The sequence below is a fragment of the Pimephales promelas genome, chromosome 1, assembly GCF_988280905.1.
Source record: "Pimephales promelas chromosome 1, fPimPro1.hap1.1, whole genome shotgun sequence".
In the NCBI taxonomy this organism is placed as follows: domain Eukaryota; kingdom Metazoa; phylum Chordata; class Actinopteri; order Cypriniformes; family Leuciscidae; genus Pimephales; species Pimephales promelas.
The window spans coordinates 17,436,099-17,455,622 of record NC_142769.1 but is presented as its reverse complement, the minus strand read 5'-3'; the positions used below and the strand labels follow the sequence as shown (position 1 = coordinate 17,455,622).

Genomic DNA, 19,524 nt, shown 5'->3' with positions numbered 1-19,524 from the left:
CTGTCTGAACATAAATGAATGCTGACCACGGCTGGCAAACAATAGTTTCAACTTATACTGATATTTTAGTATGTTCCTCACCAGTGTTGTGCAAGTTACTTCCAAACTGTAATACATTAGGTATTACTTGTTACTGTTATTTAAAAGTAATTCATTACCTTACAATATTACTGTCTCAGAATTGTAATGCGTTACATTACTCATGTATTACTTTTGAGTTACTTTCACCAAAATAACTAAGTAGAACTTAACTTTGGGGCTTCTAATGATATGCAATATGAAATCGCTATTGGCCGCACTCAGATCCACGAACCTACAGAATCGCGACACACCTCTTCCAACTCCAGCGTTATTCTCCTCACCGTCCAGATCCAATGCTGCCTTATCTTTAAATTAGGCTATTAGTATTATTTGAAGTTAACATTATAAAATACGTAGACATACACCACAAAACTAGTTGAGGATAAATTATTTAAAATTGGGGAAGTCCAGCATTATGGACATGACATTTGCAGTCAAAACTTGAAATAAAAATTCTCAGAAAATACATAATGTATTGAAACGTATATTGGCTACTTCCTTAAAGGACTCCAGACATTAGACAAATATCAGTCTGTTTTATTTTCAATATTAGGGAAAAGACACACATTCATGCGTGACAAAAAAATAGGAGGCAAAATATTTTTTTTTGTAATTCTGTTAATTACACTGCGCAAATCGGATGAGGAAGGGTTGGCTCTGCAGTCTCCATAGAACATTGAACAAGCCTCACTGTAATACAACTGTAATACAAGCCTCACTGAACATGTAACGAGTAAAATATTACTGAAAATTGATTAGTAATGCCTTACACTACTGCGTTACAGCAAAAAGTAATATGTTACTGTAATGTATTACTTTTGTAATGTGTTACTCCCAACACTGTTCCTCACACAAAGACACATACTTTTAGGTGCATGTCCCCATCAACTTTCACTGTATCAAAAATGACAGCATGAACATTTTTCAAAATGTCATTTTTTTGCCCGACAAAGTGATTACAGTGTGAATGTAAAATTACATGAGAATGAGGAAAATGACAACACTTTTTAACTTTTTGTTGAAGTATCCCAAGGCGCACTGTTTGCTAGATTTTAAAGTTGGACAAATACCATTGAGAACCAGGGACAAATTATGATTATTGGAACGAATAACATTTGACGCTCATGGTAACGAATTCTTACAGTACCAAAGCAATTAATGCACACTTTGAGTGCTTTCCAAACATAAAAATATGCTTTGGTTAATATGGAAACCTGTCACTGATTCAGGAATAGACATAACCTCTTATGTTCAGATGGATATAACGTCTGATTAATGACTGCATTGCAAGAGCAAATGTTTTATTCATGAAGCTAAAAACATGTACGATTTGTGCTGAAGCTGAAGGGCAGACGGGCCTCCTGCTGTCTGATATAAAGACAACAACAGACTACAGCAGGCGTTCAGTGCACTTTCTCACACAGTCTGCTCGCACTTACATGTGTTTGACAGTAAAATTACAGCGAAATCAGTATTTAACATGCTGTTCTGTCACTATACGTGCACAGAAAAGAAATCTCGTTGAATGACAATAAAAGTAAAACTGCAATGTTCATTAGCATGTGCAAATTATGCAAAGAGCCATTTCTTTTAATCACAAGATCTCAAAATATCAGCATCACACCATTCACACAAAATGGTATAAAAGATGTCACTATGGTGGCTCCATTTTAATGGGTACATGTGTACTATGTATTATTACCTCAAATGTAAAGTAGCAAAATAGTATGTATGTACCTTTAAGATACCAATATGCATTACATATTTTTTTTTCTCTCTCTATGTAAAATTGAAATAATAACATACATAGGAAACTGGAAATGTATTTTGTAGGGTGCGTGCTATTAAAAAGGAAAACTGAAATTGGTTATGAAAGACCAACATTCAGATTGTGACAGGTGGACCTGCTGTAAGCTGGCAGAATTCAGAAGTGTTCATTGAGTTTAGCAGTCAGTCTGAAATAAGTGAGATAAACTGTGTGACACTTTTATTGTCTGTAGCGTCAGATGTCCAGGCCATGAATCACACTGAGACAACTATAGTCTCAAGCCAGTGTCTAAACTGATTTCATAAAGGTGCCAAGGGCACCACCGTTTACATTCTGCAGCACAATACGTACACAATATGTTTAAATTCATAATAAAATCTACAGCCTTTAAATGTTTTTCTTTTTTACAAAATTGCGCAGGCACTCACAAACTGAGAAAATCTGCACTGCGTTAAATAAAAGTGAATTAACTAAATAAATGCGCATACACATCTTTTACCTTTCTACCTGGTACTCCCACAATATCTCACCAGCAGTTCAGTCAGAGGTCTGATCTAGAAAGCTCTCTCGGTCTAAAGCACAGACAGTATGGCATTCCTCTCAAATCCGGGTAAAGGATTTTTAAGCCAAACTCAGTCTGGAACCAGTCTGACCAGTTTTGGGGAAAGTTACTTTTAAATGCGTTAATTAACTAATTGTAATGCGTTATAATATTATGTTACTTTCTAAACAAGTAACTAATTGCACTACTTAGATACTTAAAAAAAAATAATATTAAGTTTCATTTTTGGATAATGTAAAGGCCCTTTCACACCAAAAGTGATATGAATAATAAGCCTCAGGCTGAAGGAAATTAAAATTCATGCCTGTAGAGCAAAGGGGGTAGAGCTGAAACAAATATGTCAGCCGTGCTGAAGAAGAGCTGCTAATGTGATGTGTATCTAAAGTCATTTTTTTTGCTGTTGGGATGGTTAATTGGATTATTGAAGGTCAGCAGCAAAGACACTGATTAGTAAAATAAGATTAAATACATAAAGTATATTTGTGCAATTTAATTATTGCAGGTTTTCGTAATATTCTGAGTTACTGTTTTTAAGCATTTTGAGGAATAGTTCATCTGTTTCTGTGCAAGTAAGATGCTCACATTTAGTCTTAAAGTACAGCATCATGTTTACACAGCGCACACCACCTCTGCACCTCATTCCCGATTTATCTCATAGTTGTCATATATGTACTGCATATATAATATACGCCATATCAATGGTACCAGTTCACACATATGCAAGTCACTCATGCCATTTACATGGATGCATCCACATACCGTGACAGAGGTTTACTTTTAAACCTGTCATGAAAGTCTGGATGGTCCTTCTCATCTTTGGGACTGAGAACTCAAATTCAGTTTTTTCCCCAATACATATATATATATATATATATATATATATATATATATATATTAGGGCTGTCAAACGAAACGATGTATATTTAAGAAATATTTTCATGTATATACTGTATATAGATTTATGTATAATTTATATTATATATAAATATAAATATTTTACATATAAATAATATTTTTTTCTTAAATATACATGCATGTCTGTGTATTTATATATATACAAAATAATTATACACAGTTCACCCACCCACATATTATGGAAACCCAAACTTTTATTTTGGATGCGATGAATCGTTTGATCGCAATTAATCATTTGATTAATCGTTTGACTTCCCAACACTGGATATACTGTATATATATATATATATATATATATATATATATATATGAAGAGTTCAGATGCAAAAGCCTCTAAATGCCATTTGAAATTTTCTTCTTTAATGTTGATTTTTATCAAACTTGTATATTTAAGTTCAGTAATTTCACTTAAATAACAATTAATAGGTAATTATCATTGCCATTTAAGTGAAATCACTGAACTTAAATATACAAGCTTGATAATTTTAAATGGCACTTAGAGGCTTTTGCATCTGAACTCTTTATATATATATACAGTATATCCAGTGTTGGGAAGTAACTAGTTACATGTAACTGAGTTACGTAATTTAATTAATAAATAAATGTAACTGCAATCAGGGACAGTTACTGAGAAAAAAGGTGTAATTAAAAGGTGTAATTACAGTTACTTATACATTACATCTGAATATTTTCAGTAAAAAATCAGGATATGTTGAATAGTATTAATTTGTTGCTTTGCATGTTTTTGATTTGCACAATGCCTCCTGCCATTTAAAGGCCGTTTAGTAAAGCGATGCTAAACTATGCTTTTGGTTATTTCTCGTTTGATTTTGCAGCTCACCACGTTTGCCGATGACACGATTACATCAATCCACATTGGTGCTTTCTAATGTCTAAGAGTTGCCACTATGGCAAGTGATACAAATGAGTACCAGTGCTGGAAAAGTAATCAAAAAGTAATGCAATGTAACCCGTTACGTTACTTTAATAAGGAAATTGAAATCGGTACACTATTTACATTTTAAGTAACTTGTAATCTGTGACCTATATTTCCAAAGAAACCTTCCAACACAAAGTAACCTTGCGTGTGTGTGTGAGTATATATATATATATATATATATATATATATATCTGTGATATTTAAAAGTAATGCATTACTTTACTCATTACTTGAAAAAAGTAATCTGACCACATAACTCATGTTAGTTGATGTGCGTTACCCTAAAAAACACTGCCAGTGACCTTCTGACCACTGAATTCATAAGAATTGTGAGCATTTGGACAGGTTGAAAGCATAACTAAAATAAGATGTGTTCTCTACTCTGGTTCCTCTTCTATGTCATGACCCAGCAGCTTTTTACTGGTGGGTGTGATGGTAGTTCCAGTCTATTTTGGATTGTGGGGATGAATGGAAGGAAGATCTGAGTTAAAAAAGGCACAGAGGAGGAGAGGAAGGCTTACATGTGACTTAACAGGATAGCAGATTCCTGTCACTAATATTTCAAATGTTCAATATTTCTTTACCACATTTTCCTCTGGTATATGATTTTTAAAAGATGCCTCTTATACACACCACAGCTGCATTTATTTGATAATAAGAAAAAACAGCAATATTATAAAATGTTATTTAAATTTAAAAATGTGATTTATTCCTGTGATTTAAAGCTGAATGTCCAGTACCCTTCAGTGTCTTCTCAAGTCTTCAGTGTCACATTCTGATGTGCTGATTTGGTGCTCAATACATATTTCTTATTAATATCAGGATTGTGAAAACCATGATAATTCTTTTAAGAAAATTCAAAAGAACAGCATTTATTTTATACAAAAATCTTTTCTAACATTACAAATGTCTTTACTATCACTTTTGATCAATTTAATGCATTCAAATAAAAAGTATTAATTTATTTTTCAAAAATCTTACCGACCCCAAACTTTTGAACAAGAGTGTATGTTCAATATTTTAATAATGTTATTTCAATAAAACATTTTTTTTGCATTAATATTTATCAAGCACAATTTTAAATGTTAAAAGATAAAAAATAAATGATAAATGAGGATTCGTATGGTTATTTGAACATTTTGATTCAAAATGACTTTGGACAACTAAATGTTTCAAATGCATATTTAATAATTACACGCCTAAAAATTTACTCAGCCTAGTTGTAATATCATCACATTTCTAATTGGGCCTTTCAAATACAGTGCAGTTCATGGTTATCAAGGTGTTCACGTTATTTAGACAAAGATCAGATCACATTTCAAAATCCAGATAAAACAATAACAACGTTTTCACACAAACACACAACTTTATTAGCTGTTGATGTTTCACGGTCTAATGCTTAAAAATATCAAATTCCCAGCAAGGTTCAACTGAAGAACTAGGGGAGAGCAGGGCACAACCTAACACTTTTTGACTTTCTCAGTTTGTGTAAAGTGAGGTAGTGAGACAGCTCTCAAATTTAATCAAAAATATCTTCATTTGTGTTCCGAAGATGAACGAAGGTCTTACGGGGTTGGTACAGCATGGGGGTGAGTAATTAATGACTTAATTTTCATTTTTGGGTGAACTAACCCTTTAAGATTAAAATAATATCAGATTTGACTGTATTTTAGAGCAATTTTTTGTGGCAACTGCTAATTACAATAAGTTTCAACATGCTAGCATGTGTGGAAACTTTTAAACCATGTGTGTAACACCTAGCCCGGCTCTCCCTACAGATGGTTCCGAGCTGTTGAGAACCTCAAACCTGACTGAACACGCCAACAAGATTTCTATCAAAACTGACCAACGAAATCATTTTATACGCGTGATGTTTCAAAGACAGTACATGGATGGTGTGATTTCTGGTGGTAGCGCAGACCTCCACAGTTTCTAAAACTCTTCCCACACTCTTCACACACATACGGCTTCTCCCCCGTGTGAATGCGGAAGTGCCGTGTCAGCGCCCCCGAGTGCCGAAACCGGACCCCGCACAATGAACAACTGTACGGACGCTCACCAGTGTGTATCCTTAAATGAGTCTTCAGGTTCTCCAGGCGATTGAAGTCTCGGCTGCACATGCTGCAGTGATACGGGCTGCACCCTGGAGGGAAAAGCTGTTGCTTTCTCGGCCGGGTTGCGACAGTGCCTTCTTCCACATTCACTAATATGGTTCTGTGATTCTGAACGGGATGATAACACAGATTATTTGAACTGTGTGATCCACAGCTACATAATTTACACATATACAGGCTGGGATGGATGTCTGTCCTCACCTGCTCATTACAGTTTTGCGTTGGCTGCGTGAGGGATGTCCTGTCGTCTTCTGATAGGTAGAGATCGTGAAACGGGTTAGAGACTAGAGAGATGCAGCCACCGGATGGCAAATTGATTTTTGAGGAGCCTGAGGAAATAACACATAAATCACTGACATGATTTCAGCACAGCGGAACAATTTTATTGATAAACCATTACCGTGACTGTTGCTGGGTTCTTGATCCAAAGGTTCGGTCTTGTTCTGTGGCTTCTCCGGAGCAGGCTTCCAGTCTTCTAGCAGTTTTGGCGGAACTAAAGTCATTCTGTTGAGCACAAACTCCTCATTACAAGTTGAGTCAAAACTATAGTCTGGACTGGAATAAGGAGAACCACATCCAGAGCTGTCATTCAGTGCAAGTTCCTCTGGATCGGACTTCTCACTTTTCACCTTAACTTGCTCAATTGCAGGATGAAATGATACGCCTTGATCGCTTGGATTTACATCTTGTATGAGTTCTATGCTGAGCTCCTTTTGGTCTGATGTATCTTGCTCTGTGAAGACATAAGTGACGACAAAAGTAAAGACAAAAAAATATGTATTTATGTATATAGAAAAGATCAAAAGTTTGGAAACATTACTATTTTAAAGTTTTTTTTTTTTTTTTTTTTTTTAAAGAAGTCTCTTATTCTCATCAAGCCTGAATTTTTTTTTATCAAAAACAGTTATTTGAAATATTCGTCCAATTTTTAAGTAATGGTAAGAATTGTATTTAACATAAAAAAAGACTGGAGTAATGATGCTGAAAATTCAGCTTTGAATCACAGAATATATTAAAATAGAAAACGATAATTTTAAAGTGTAAAACAATGTATTTTTGATTTAAATAAAAATCTGGCTTGATGAGCACAAGAGAAATGAACTTCACTCTCGTCTCTTGACTTTTCATCATGCTGAAAAGGGTCTAAATGTGGCTTTGTTGTCAACTGATATTACTCCCAGTTTCTAATCACATGATTTCTGTTTTTCATTTTGAGGCTACTCAAGTTAAACGCACCGTGTATAGGCGATGTGTTAATTTCATGTGATCGTACACGACCATCATGAGAGATTTCGTGAAAAGATCCTTTCACCAGCCCTTCACTCTCATCCACATATGCATGTACTTCATCGTGTTTCTGCGGTGTATCTTCTCGCAGACTGTAAGAGCTGCTCTGATTTGATTCCCCATGCTCGAGATGCTGTGTTGGTAATGTGAGATGGTTGTTCTCCCGCTGTTTCTCGCTATTCTCCAGAAGTCTGCTGAACTCATTGATCGCGATCTCAAGCGCCACCTCAAATGCCCTGCGCAGCGCCGTCTCGAGCGCAGCCTCGACACATCTGGACGCTAGTGATATCGGCTCCCTTCCGCTGACTTTCACACGAGCATTCATTTTATTAAAACACACCGTGTCTCACGCATAGGTCTCACTGTCCAGCCCTTCAGAATGCTTATTAATGCGGACGCTGTCAATTTCAAGTGTTGCAGGAAGCTACTGAACAAAGCAGACTGACGGCAGGAAATGCTTCAAAATAAAAGTCAGTAAACTCATTGAGCTTGATCTTGTCCTCAACATGATAATAATTTTTACTAATGTATGCTTTTATAAAATAAAATATATTCTGTTCATTTTCACCTTCATCAGCATTTAGTGTTATAACGGAATTTAAATATTTTCTCCTTTATTCTTCAAAACATATCATCAATCTCATTGTGTGATTTTTTGCAATCATTTTTCTTACTACACTGTTTAAAACTGAGTAGACTTCTAGTTTGGGACGAAATGCTGGTTTAGTTATTGATAAATGTATATTTTCAGTGGATATTTTTTTTTTGGTGCTTTTAAAACATGCGATTTTGGATTTTTCATGTTAGGTTAATTTTATGTTAATAGTTCACCAAACGTATCGAATCTTTCATAATAGGGTCATGTAGTTGTCAATTTTATTTTAATTAATTAATTAGATTTTATTTACTTTAGTTTTTATTTTATTAATGTTTTCACACATTTAGACCGCACTCGTGCAATTTTGACACTTCAGTTCAGTGGCGCTGCCCGATGAAAAAAGCTTTGCGGCTTCCGTACAATCACAGTCCAGGAAGAGCTCCTATCTTTCGATCTTTGAAACCAACGCCAAACCCTCGACACCCAACAAAGACATTTTCGTGTGAGAAAATCAGTAAGTGTTATTTTGATTAGTTAATCCGATGTCATATTCCGTTTCGCAGGTTGTGCTTTTGATCTTTACTCAGCTGTGTATCATCCTCGTGGGCATCACTCATCATGAACCACTGTCAGGACATGTTTACTAACAGTGACTATATGATATACATAAATAGAACAGAAACACCCTAAAAATAGAAACACGTTTAAATGAGTTATTTTTATTAGCTTGGACTGTTTGTGAAATTAAGTGATTTTTTTCTTAAACTATGGCTGTTCTACTATCAAGAGAACTGTCAGCCCAGATCTTCTGTAAAATAAGAGACATTCTGTTTTATGAGAAATCACAGCTATGTAATCGTTTATCTTTATTTAAGTTGTTTTTCATGTGCCTATTAGAATTGCTAAAAAAAAAATTAGTTATCACATGGGCGTATGCATGAACAAACAAAGCCAGTGCAGTCCAGTAGGTGTCTCTCATGTGACCTCATTCATCATCACCTTTACTGAAAATCTCAAAATGCTGTAATTTATTCTTGAACTAACAGTTTAGGGAGAACCTTTGCTGTTTTTAAACTCCATATAGAACACATATTGCATATATTGACTAAATAAACAACTATCCAGCGTTTGTTTTGTGTGTTCCAGGTTGTCATGGATAGGACCACTGTGATGCTGCTGGTTTCTGTGGACTGACACCATTAAAGTAATACTACGCTGATTCATGTACTGTAAGCTTCATCCATCCACTTCCTTCATATGCAAGTTTTTATATTAACAAATTTTCTGTAGCACCTTATTTAATTGGGTCTAGGCTACAGTCTGGTAAATAAAGGTACAGGGTTGATTATGAGAAAAATAATCCAAAGCTCAAAAATAAAACAATGCAAATATTACAAAACGTGACAACAAAAAGTCTATAGTCTAAGTCTAGACCTTGATGACTGATGGTCTGAAAACAAGTTATTATAACTATTAATAAGAACAGCTAAACATTAGTTGCCAAATAAAATAGATTTAATCTGAAATTTGGTGCTGCATTCTTTTAGTTATTCCCCCAGTTTCACAGACAAGTCTTAAGCTAGTCCCAGAATAAAAGGCATGTTTGAGCTGGTTTAACTGAAATCAACTTGCACTGACGTATCTTAAAATATGTCAGTGTCATTGTTTTCTCTCAAGAAGAAGCACGCCAGTAAAGGCACATTTATAAAAGTTACTTAAATGCCTTAATGGAACTAAGGCCTAATCCTGGCTTAATCTAAGCTCTGTCTGTGGAACTGGGCCATTATTTTGGACCAAATGTAAAAATGCTTAAAAGACACGAACTTGATGAGAATATATTTGTTTTTAATAAATAGAACATGAATTACATAGTTCAAATTGTTAATCCAAAATAGAGTGACTGTGTTTCTTTTTTTTCCGGGAAGGTTGATAGTTTTAGTAATGTTATTTATTTAACCTGTAAAATGTGTTAAATTTTAGCACAGTGCAGACCGCTGTAAAGGTGTCATACCATCTGTACATAAAAAAAAAAAAAAAAAAAAAAATCGGCAGTAATTCTTTAATTTTTTAACAGACCGATATGTTGGTTAAGATCATTTGTAAAAGTGCTTCTATTTAATTATTTATTTTTATTATTAAAGATTTTATCAGGATAATAATATGAAGAGCATTTTTTTATACTTTTCAGAATGCCATGTATTTGGTATGTCTCTCGAGCTGCATAAACTCCACAGGTTTGTGAGAAACCTGATGGTCATGTTCTCCAGCATGGTTGGAAATGAACCAAAAAGCAATGGAAGCAAGAACATATGACCATCTGTACAAAGCGGCACACAACCATTTTGCAAGATGTAAACAACACTGGTCCAGAAGCACTTCCTGTTTCAGTTTTTTAACACTACATAAAAGCTGGGATAAAATACAACCAACAGAACATATAAAACTGAATCAAAAAGTTAAACAAACATCTTTAAGATGTTTTCTTTACATGTGACATAAAGAAAACAGGTTAGAAAACAGACCAGTGTTGTTTACATCTTGCAAAATGGTCTAACCTCTTTGTAATGACCTTTTTTTTTTATATACTTTTAATGCACTTCTGGTAATAAATTAGATTTTGATTTTCAAATATTGTTCAATTATAGTAGATTTTAGAACGTTTTTAACTTCGCAGTATGCTTGCTCCATTTGAATTCAATTGATGTGCTTCTGAAGACGTTCTTGTACAAGCTGGTTCATTTTTCATATCCTATTTTGGCCATGGACAAATCAATATGTTCCATATTAAATGGTACTTTTGGCCAACATTGATCCAAACTCTGCTTTCTGTTTACGATCAGGAGCTGCTTCAGTTATCCTGGCACATACGCTATCCGGAAGGATGAAGCTGCGACTGCATTTTGTGGTGGACCCCATGGGCTGGTTCTGCATGAGCATGGTGCTGTTTGTCTGGTTCTATAACAGCTTCATTATTCCCAAACTAGTGCTGTTGCCACACTATGCGGAGGGACATATACCCACTTCGCTTGTGGTCTGTAAGTGCTCTCACCCTGTTCTATTGATAACAGCCCCTATTAAAGGATTAGTTCACTTTTAAAAAAAACTTTTGCTGATAATTTACTCACCCCCATGTCATCCAAGATGTCCATGTCATTCTTTCTTCAGTCAAAAAGAAATGAATGTTTTTGATGAAAACATTCCAGGATTTTTCTCCATATAATGGACTTCATTGGGAACCAAACGGTTCAAGGTCCAAAAGACAGTTTCAGTGCAAACTGCAAAATGTTCAAAGGGCTTTAAACGATTCCAGACGATGAATAAGGGTCTTATCAAGCGAAACGATCGCTCATTTAAAAAAAATAAATAACAAAGTTTAAGTTTTATAAGCTCAAATGCTCGCCTTGCTCTGTACTGCGATGCACGTTCGTGACTCTCCTTTTCGAATCGTTCATCAAAATGAACAAATCTTTTTCCGAGTCAATTGGTTTCGTTCGTTGAATGAACCAAATGACTCGGAAAAAGATCGTCTGGAATCTTTTAAAGCCCTTTGAACAGTTTGCAGTTTGTACTGAAAGTGTCTTTTGGACCTTGAACCATTTGGTTCCCATTGAAGTCCATTATATGGAGAAAAATCCTGGAATGTTTTCATCAAAAACCTTAATTTCTTTTCAACTGAAGAAAGAAAGACGTGGACATTTTGGATGACATGGCGGTGAATAAATTATCAGCAAAGGCTTTTTTTAAAAGTGAACTACTTCTTTAAGTGTTGTAATTCAGTTTCACTGAAATCTGTTTTTTGAAAAAAATCTGGTTTGTGCAGGTCATAAGGAAAATCTACAAATGTACCTGAATTCCTCTTAGATTAGAGAATAGCAGCTGAGATAATTAGGTCACGTTCACCATGGGAGTAAGTAGAGTAGCAGGACAGGTTTATGCATAACAAGTTTTTTTTTTTCCCTACCAACTGAGAACTAATAACAAACATGACACTCTGTGAACGAAGACTGGGGCTAAACATTTAAGCAAACACTAGCCCAGGGCTGGTCAATTCTGGCCCTCAAAATCCACTTTCCTTCTCCAAATTTACATATCTGTTGCCTTTTAGTAATCCTGAAGATCTTGATTAGCTTGTTCAGGTGTGTTTGTTCAGGGTTGGAGCGATTGAAGGAAAGTTGATCTTGAGGGTCCCGCCCCTGCACTAGACTATAGGTGTGTTCGACATCGCCTGCGGCTGGATGCAACCGATCAGCGAGAAAAGCCGCGTGCAGGCGGGGAGGAGTTGCAAAAGGAGACGTGAAGTCGGACAATTTCTGGTTCCCGTACTGACGGCTCACGTGGTGTTTGCATGCTTATAGCTGAAGTGAAATAAATGCAACATTGGCCAAATAAACAGATATTTCAGACACATTTTCATTTAATACTTTACTGCTTCATACAGCATCTGTTTGAACTATAAAGTTCTAATAAAGTTCAAAATTAGCCTATAATAAATGACGTGGAATCAACGTTTTTTAATCCGTTTTATTTTGATAAACATGATAAACATGACACAATATAACATTGCGATTGAGACTACATGAAAAGAGTGTTTACTGTTATAAAATACTGATTTGTGAGCTTTAGTGAAACTAAAGGTGTGAGACTAAACACGAAACGCACGTGATCGTTGTCATGCGGTGAATCCGGCGAATCATGGAACAGCTGTGACATCATCAAAGCTCGTGCAGCCGCTCTTGAGAAGCTGCGCTGGCTGAGTCCTCCGGCTACTCTCGTATCGCTCTCGCGGTACTTTGATGGCATACATCACAGTCACGTGGAGTCAGCGCTGCATCAAGTCGGACAAAATTTCTAACCGGCATGCACTGTTTCAAGTCAGCCGCCGATCGGTCTGCGCAGAGCTGCATGAAGTCGAACAAGCCTTTTAAGTGTGCTAAATGTCTATGGACACTTCAACGGTCATAATATCACTCTCTGCAGAGTCTTTTTAAATAACATTATTCAAAGTATGATGCATCCTAAATTTAAAAAAAAAATATCAAGTGCAAAGTGTGCATTCTTTTAATTCAGCGAAAAGGTCACGTTGTGAAACACTTATCTTCTGTTGGTCACACCTCTTTGAGTGATACAAATTCACAGGTCAGAGTTCACTGAACTTAAACTTTGGAACGCACTGAAATTGAGATTTCATTTCCTGTCCTCTGCATTTTGCATTCGTAGAAATGGAAGTCAATGAATGAAAAAGTGTAGTGTTCAAAAGTGGTAAAATCCCCAAGGTTGCACCAAGGAAGCATTTATTAATGAAAAATATATAATAATAATATATTCTAAAATGATATTATTATTATTTTTGCTGCCTAATATTTCTGAGGAATATATATATATATATATATTTATATATATATATAATTATTTTTTTATTTTATTTTTCATTTCTTTATTTTTTTCAGGATTCTTAAACTCTTTTGTAACAAAACCAAAATTAGATCGCTTCATCCTTAGGTGTGCTATCAATAAAACCACATTTGTCTGTACATTTAAGTGGTTTGGGTGAATTAATTAGAGAAGTTTTAAGTTTTCCTATATGTTAAAATAGCAATGTATTAAATCTCACTACGTGTCTGCTTGACACCAATTCATGTCTAGTTATAGTGACTTTTTTGATAAATGTGCAATTTCTATTTCTCCAGGTTACTATCTAGCATCACTGCTGTGTGTCTCAGCATTATTCAGGGCTTCCACCGCCGACCCCGGAAAACTTGCTCAGGACCCCAAAATTCCACTCGGAGGTATGAGACAAACAATGCTCACCTATACTTTGTATTTTGTTTTTCTCTAATACAGGATAGCTATACTTGTATTCTAGTACATAGTTTTGTTTCACACATCTTAATAAGTGGCCTTAAAACTCTTCGGCTTGGAGTTCAGAATGCATTAATCGAATATTAATATAGAACATTGCTCTTCCACTCTTCATGAAGTTCCACTAACTAACCAAATGAGGGCAGTATACCTCAGTGTTCAGTGAATGTCTTAAAGGAGTAGTTCACTTTTAAAAACAATTTTGCTGATAATTTACTCACCCCCCTGTCATCCAAGATATCCATGTCATTCTTTCTTCAGTCAAAAAGAATTTAAGGTTTTTGATAAAGACATTCCAGGATTATTCTCCATATAATGGACTTTAATGGGAACCAAACGGTTCAAGATCCAAAAGACAGTTTCAGTGCAAACTGCAAACTGTTCAAAGGGCTTTAAACGATTCCAGACGATGAATAAGAGTCTTATCAAGCGAAACAATCGCTCATTTAAAAAAAATAACAAAGTTTAAGTTTCATAAATGGTTGCCTTGCTCTGTTAGGGTTTGGGTTAGGGTGTGATGTGCGTTCATGACTCTCCTATTAAACTCGTTCATAAAAATAATCAAATCTTTTCCAGAGTCAACTTGTTCATTTCGTTCGTTGAATGAACCATATGACACGAAAAAAGATTTGTTCATTTTGATAAACGAGTTTGAACAAGTGAGTCACAAACGCGCATTACAGAACAGAGCAAGGCGACCATTTGAGCTTATAAAACGTATTTATTTTTTTTAAATGAGCGATCGTTTCGCTTGATGAGACCCTTATCCATCATCTGAAGTCGTTTAAAGCCCTTTGAACAGTTTGTTTTTGACTGAAGAATGAACGATATGGATATCTTGGGGTGAGTAAATTATCAGCAAATGTTTTTTTTAAAAGTGAACTACTCCTTTAATACCTTCACTTAATGCTAGACCATTTGCAGAATGTTACAGTAATATCCAACTGCCCCTATGAACTGTCTTTGGTACACTTTTGAATATTTTTGAATTATTCTTATTGTTGGCATTTAGGGATCTGTTGGTTTCTGTAGACACTGAGATATTAGGTGATACAGTATATTTTGAACATGGAAGTGTATGAAATACCTCACATAAAGCATTTATGAGAATTAATTTTGCTCCTATAAATAGCTGTTTCTGTACATAAGTGAAATCGAATGTTTGTTACTTTGCGACGATTGATGATATATATACTACAGTAGTAGCTAGCTATTGGTTTAGCGTGTCTGTGTAATTTAGCTGCAAGTACACTTGACTTTACTGAACACATCCTTTAATAATGTTCATGTAATAATCAGTAATTGGTTCTAAATTATTTAAATTTATTATATAATTATGTTATGAATTAGATTATGATTGGCTGATTACGCTGTATGATATACATGACGCTACAAAACTAAATGTTTTTTTTAAAGTAAACTAACACATGATGGACATTTTTCTCAGTTACACCTAGAAGTAAATATCCACTTTTTTCTGAACGAGCCTGCTGCATTTTAAATTATGGGTGGCACTCTTGATTCGGAGAACTTCCACTCAAAAAGACTGAAACAATCATTTCAGGTAATAAGGCTACACTACAAATAATCTTTATCAGTCAGCTTTACTGAATAAGCTGTACATTTTCTGTCATGCTATATTTTCATCCGTCAGGAAAATAATATAATGCTTGATATTTTAATGTGACATTAATATCCCAAAGATTTTAGTCCACTAGTTGTGTTCTGTTCCTTTTGATTCTTTTCTTTTTTCTTTGTTCTGCTGAATTTTTTATAACTATCATAATAATGACAGAAATTGTGACTCTCTTGTTTTTTGTCCCCAAATCTCTTTTCTCGCATCTCTTTCCCGGGTTTTCAAATGGTGCTTTAAAACATATTTATTTCTCCTTAAATGAGTACTCACTCAGTATTTCTAAAGCTTGGAAATGCAACATGTATCTGTCAAAATGGAGGGGAAAGACTTTGAAATGCCCATCAATGGTTCAGTTCAGTACATTTTTTTGGAGCATGTGCATTTTTTGGTGCAAAAGGCTGCTAAAAGACTCATCTGAGCTTTTGAGGTTATTCATGGTTTGCTGATAGTAATTTATTAATACATTTACATTTTAAAGTTTCCTTTTGATGTTCAATGATTTGGTAATGAGGAGAATGTCACCTCATTATACCCAGTTTTTGCTGATTATTATTATTGCATTAATAGAGCAAACCTTTAAAGGACAACTCCGGCGCAAAATGAACCTTTGGTCTAATTTAGTGCCTAGTCGACCATTCTCTGAGATTTGTTTTCATGATAATCGCATGTAAAGAGTTTTAAAGATCTCTAAAAACTGTTTAGCATAGGGCACAGAGTAATAAAAAAAAATCGCTAGTTAATACCACTAACAAGGTTCAAAATAGCCCCACACTAAAACTGTAACATAATGAGGGTCCCTACATGCAAACCGAAGCATTGAGAACTTTGCAGACAGATTAATAAAAGGATTTTTTTATAAAGACAGTATCTTGTAAACAGCCCCTTGGTATTGACTTTGCTTTTAGAGATTGCGAGACTTGAGGGATTAGAAATGTTGTGAAAGAAATTGTGTATTTATTACTGAACAGATGAGTATGGTATGTAATTGAACAGATACATTGCCATATTTAACTCTCTAACGCAGTTCATTGTAAAGCATCATCTCGAAGAGTCATATTTATTTATTTATTTATTTATTTATTTATTTATTTATTTGTTTATTTCGAGCAATATGTAGTTACACATGACAAGGCAATACGCAGCATTTTGGATTAATCTGTACAAGCCTTTAAATTCATAATATTTACATCGACTTTAACAAAACCTAAATCTATTGCTCGAAACGGAGTGGATAGAAGTCAAACTTATTTGAACCCACCCCGGTTACCAAAAACAGGAAAAACAAAACAATAATAATTACTTCCTTACACATTATCATAACACTCAATAACAATTCTGAATATAAGTACATATATGAAAACATGAGAAGGGAAGGAAGGGAAACCCTTTCTCCCTCATCAAAGGCAAAACAATACCAAAACAAAACAAAACATATCCTAAATACATACCATATATGATCATGAACTCAGGTAACAATTATAATAATACCAACAATGGTAATCAATTACCTACAAGGTAAAATAAAACAGAGTATAAAAATATTCATATATTCATCCACATAGTCATGCAGAGCCAAAGCACAACCAAAACAATGTTCTGCTGCGAAATGCATGAAGTTGTTTTTTTTAACCACTAGAGGGCACAGCGTACCTTTAAGTATTTTAGCAGTTTTGCTTTTGCACTCAAATTCACCTATTAAGTGCAACACTATCTCATTGATGAGTGTTTTTTCTAGATCGCTGTCATTTGTCCTGCTCTAACCTTTACCAGTCACCACAGACTGTTAGACTTTCTTAAAGGATTTGTTAGTGGCAGTTTGCCGAAAGATTAATTAGACTCAGCTAGGACTCTGATACTATGAACAGCTTGTCGCTAAGCTAGTTATCACTGAATGCCCGGTCTTAGCAAGTCATGCCTTAGATTACCTGATATCCGCTTGGCTTAATGATGTTAAAGACAACCTTCAGAAGAGTTGTTTGACTTGTCTGGGGGGCATTTGAGGTTGTATTAGGCAGAAAAAATTATGTAACAAGCAATTATAATTATAAGAACATTCTATTGTGCTGCAAATGTGGCCACTCTTTCTTCATATCAAGATTCTGTCCTTTTGGTTATTTTATGCGGGGAAACAAACTGGACTGTTATGTACAGTACAGGAAATAAGTATTCAACACGTCAACATTTTTTTATTAAAAGCCTTTCCAATGCAGCAATTCACACAATATTACCTCAAACAATCCACGTAGATCAAGAAAACATTACAATCCATAAAACAAGTTATTTAATAAAGTGAAATGACACAGTAAAAAAGTATTGAACAGATTGAGGGAACGTTTACATGACAACGGTATGCTTAAAAGGGAGACGTTTTTCCTTTGAGTTTTCCATGTTCAGACGACACCATTGTCAAAACAATCCCCAACTCGCATACTGTAGATTCGCGAAAAAGATAAAAAATGCTGTATTCTGCTGCCAGGCCGTGAGACTGAACATGTAGTACGCATGTGCATGATGTCATCTGTTCCAGAGATTCACGTTTTTGTTGTTTACTCGGAGACTGGTTTCAAAAACTTGCACTTTGAAACCCGTTTTCAAAAGTTTGCGTTTTCAGGCACCCAAGACGCCGTTGTTGTGTAAATGAACGGCAGAAACGCAAAAAAACTTATACGGTTTTGTTGAAAAATTAGTTTATTTTCTTGAGTTTATACCAATGTCTGATCAAAATGTAATCATATTTTTTTTTAATGTGACATGTTAAAAACCCCACTGTATCTTAAAGGAGTAGTTCACTTTTAAAAAAAACTTTTGCTGATAATTTACTCACCCCCATGTCATCCAAGATGATGTCCACGTCTTTCTTTCTTCAGTCGAAAAGAAATGAAGATTTTTGATGAAAACATTCCAGGATTTTTCTCCATATAATGGACTTTAATGGGAACCAAACGGTTCAAGGTCCAAATGAGAGTTTCAGTGCAGCTTCAAAGGCCTTTAAACGACACCAGACGATGAATAAAGGTCTTATGACTCTTCGTGTCATGACTCTAAAAAAGATTTGTTCATTTTGATGAACGAGTTCGAACAGGAGAGTCACAAACGCTCATCACAAAACAGAGCAAGGCGAGCATTTGAGCTTATAAAACGTAAACTTTTTTATTTATTTTTGAAATGACCGATCGTTTCGCTAGATAAGATCCTTATTCATCGTCTGGTGTCGTTTAAAGCCCTTTGAAGCTGCACTGAAACTCTCATTTGGATCTTCAACCGTTTGGTTCCCAATGAAGTCTATTATATGGAGAAAATCCTGGAATCCTGAACAGATTCAATGTTATTAGCCAACTAGTGAAATCTGTTAACTTAACAGTCATTTATGTAAACGTGTGACCCCAATTTTTTGGCATGTCACATATCTTATTTCTGTAAGGACATTTTTGTCTCCACATTGAAGATTTTGGGGTATTTAGTCTTGTTACATTCTGACCATTCCTTTCATAACGTCATATTGATTTTGGAAAAGATGAATGTATTATGATTTTAAAGTGTATAGTCACAAATTACATCATATTGATTTTGGAACATTATTTTGGATATTTATTGGATCATATATTGTGATCTTAATGATTATATAGTCTAAATTCCAATGTATTTAGACTTTTAGTAGATTCGATTTCATATTGTATATCCCCTTTGAGGCATGCTAAGAGTATAATATATAGACCCCAATGAAATCATAATATTGGAATAGGCTTCACTAAGAAATTCAGAAA

At 34.8% G+C, this 19,524-nt stretch overlaps 2 protein-coding genes across 4 annotated transcripts in view; one reads left to right on the top strand and one right to left on the bottom strand.

Moving 5' to 3' along the window:
- Positions 1 to 5,434: 5,434 nt before the first annotated feature.
- On the bottom strand, positions 5,435 to 8,108 carry LOC120470849 (uncharacterized). The gene is made up of 4 exons (XM_039660513.2): positions 7,617 to 8,108; positions 6,781 to 7,113; positions 6,582 to 6,709; positions 5,435 to 6,488 (listed from the first exon to the last, which is right to left on the bottom strand). The coding sequence occupies exons 1-4, from the start codon at positions 7,990 to 7,992 to the stop codon at positions 6,126 to 6,128; spliced, it is 1,200 nt and encodes a 399-aa protein (XP_039516447.2). The 5' UTR covers positions 7,993 to 8,108; the 3' UTR covers positions 5,435 to 6,125.
- Positions 8,109 to 8,629: 521 nt separating this feature from the next.
- Positions 8,630 to 19,524, top strand: part of zdhhc21 (zDHHC palmitoyltransferase 21) — a 32,062-nt gene continuing 21,167 nt past the window's right edge. The window contains exons 1-4 of one of the 3 annotated variants that reach the window (XM_039660482.2): positions 8,630 to 8,779; positions 9,412 to 9,469; positions 11,106 to 11,300; positions 13,953 to 14,051. In XM_039660482.2, coding sequence (XP_039516416.1) covers positions 11,147 to 11,300; positions 13,953 to 14,051 — 253 coding nt within the window. In that variant the 5' untranslated portion in view covers positions 8,630 to 8,779; positions 9,412 to 9,469; positions 11,106 to 11,146. Of the gene's footprint in view, positions 8,780 to 9,411; positions 9,495 to 11,105; positions 11,301 to 13,952; positions 14,052 to 19,524 lie in introns of all 3 variants that reach the window. The other 2 variants (XM_039660481.2, XM_039660480.2) reach the window with 2 other exon arrangements.

Excerpts from the sequence above, each read along its gene's own strand:
- LOC120470849 (XM_039660513.2), bottom strand. The coding sequence starts at position 7,992 with ATGAATGCTCGTGTGAAAGTCAGCGGAAGGGAGCCGATATCACTAGCG. Across the intron at positions 7,114-7,616 it reads TAACACATCGCCTATACACG|AGCAAGATACATCAGACCAA; the intron begins GTGCGTTTAACT and ends ATGTCTTCACAG. Across the intron at positions 6,489-6,581 it reads CGCAAAACTGTAATGAGCAG|AATCACAGAACCATATTAGT; the intron begins GTGAGGACAGAC and ends CATCCCGTTCAG.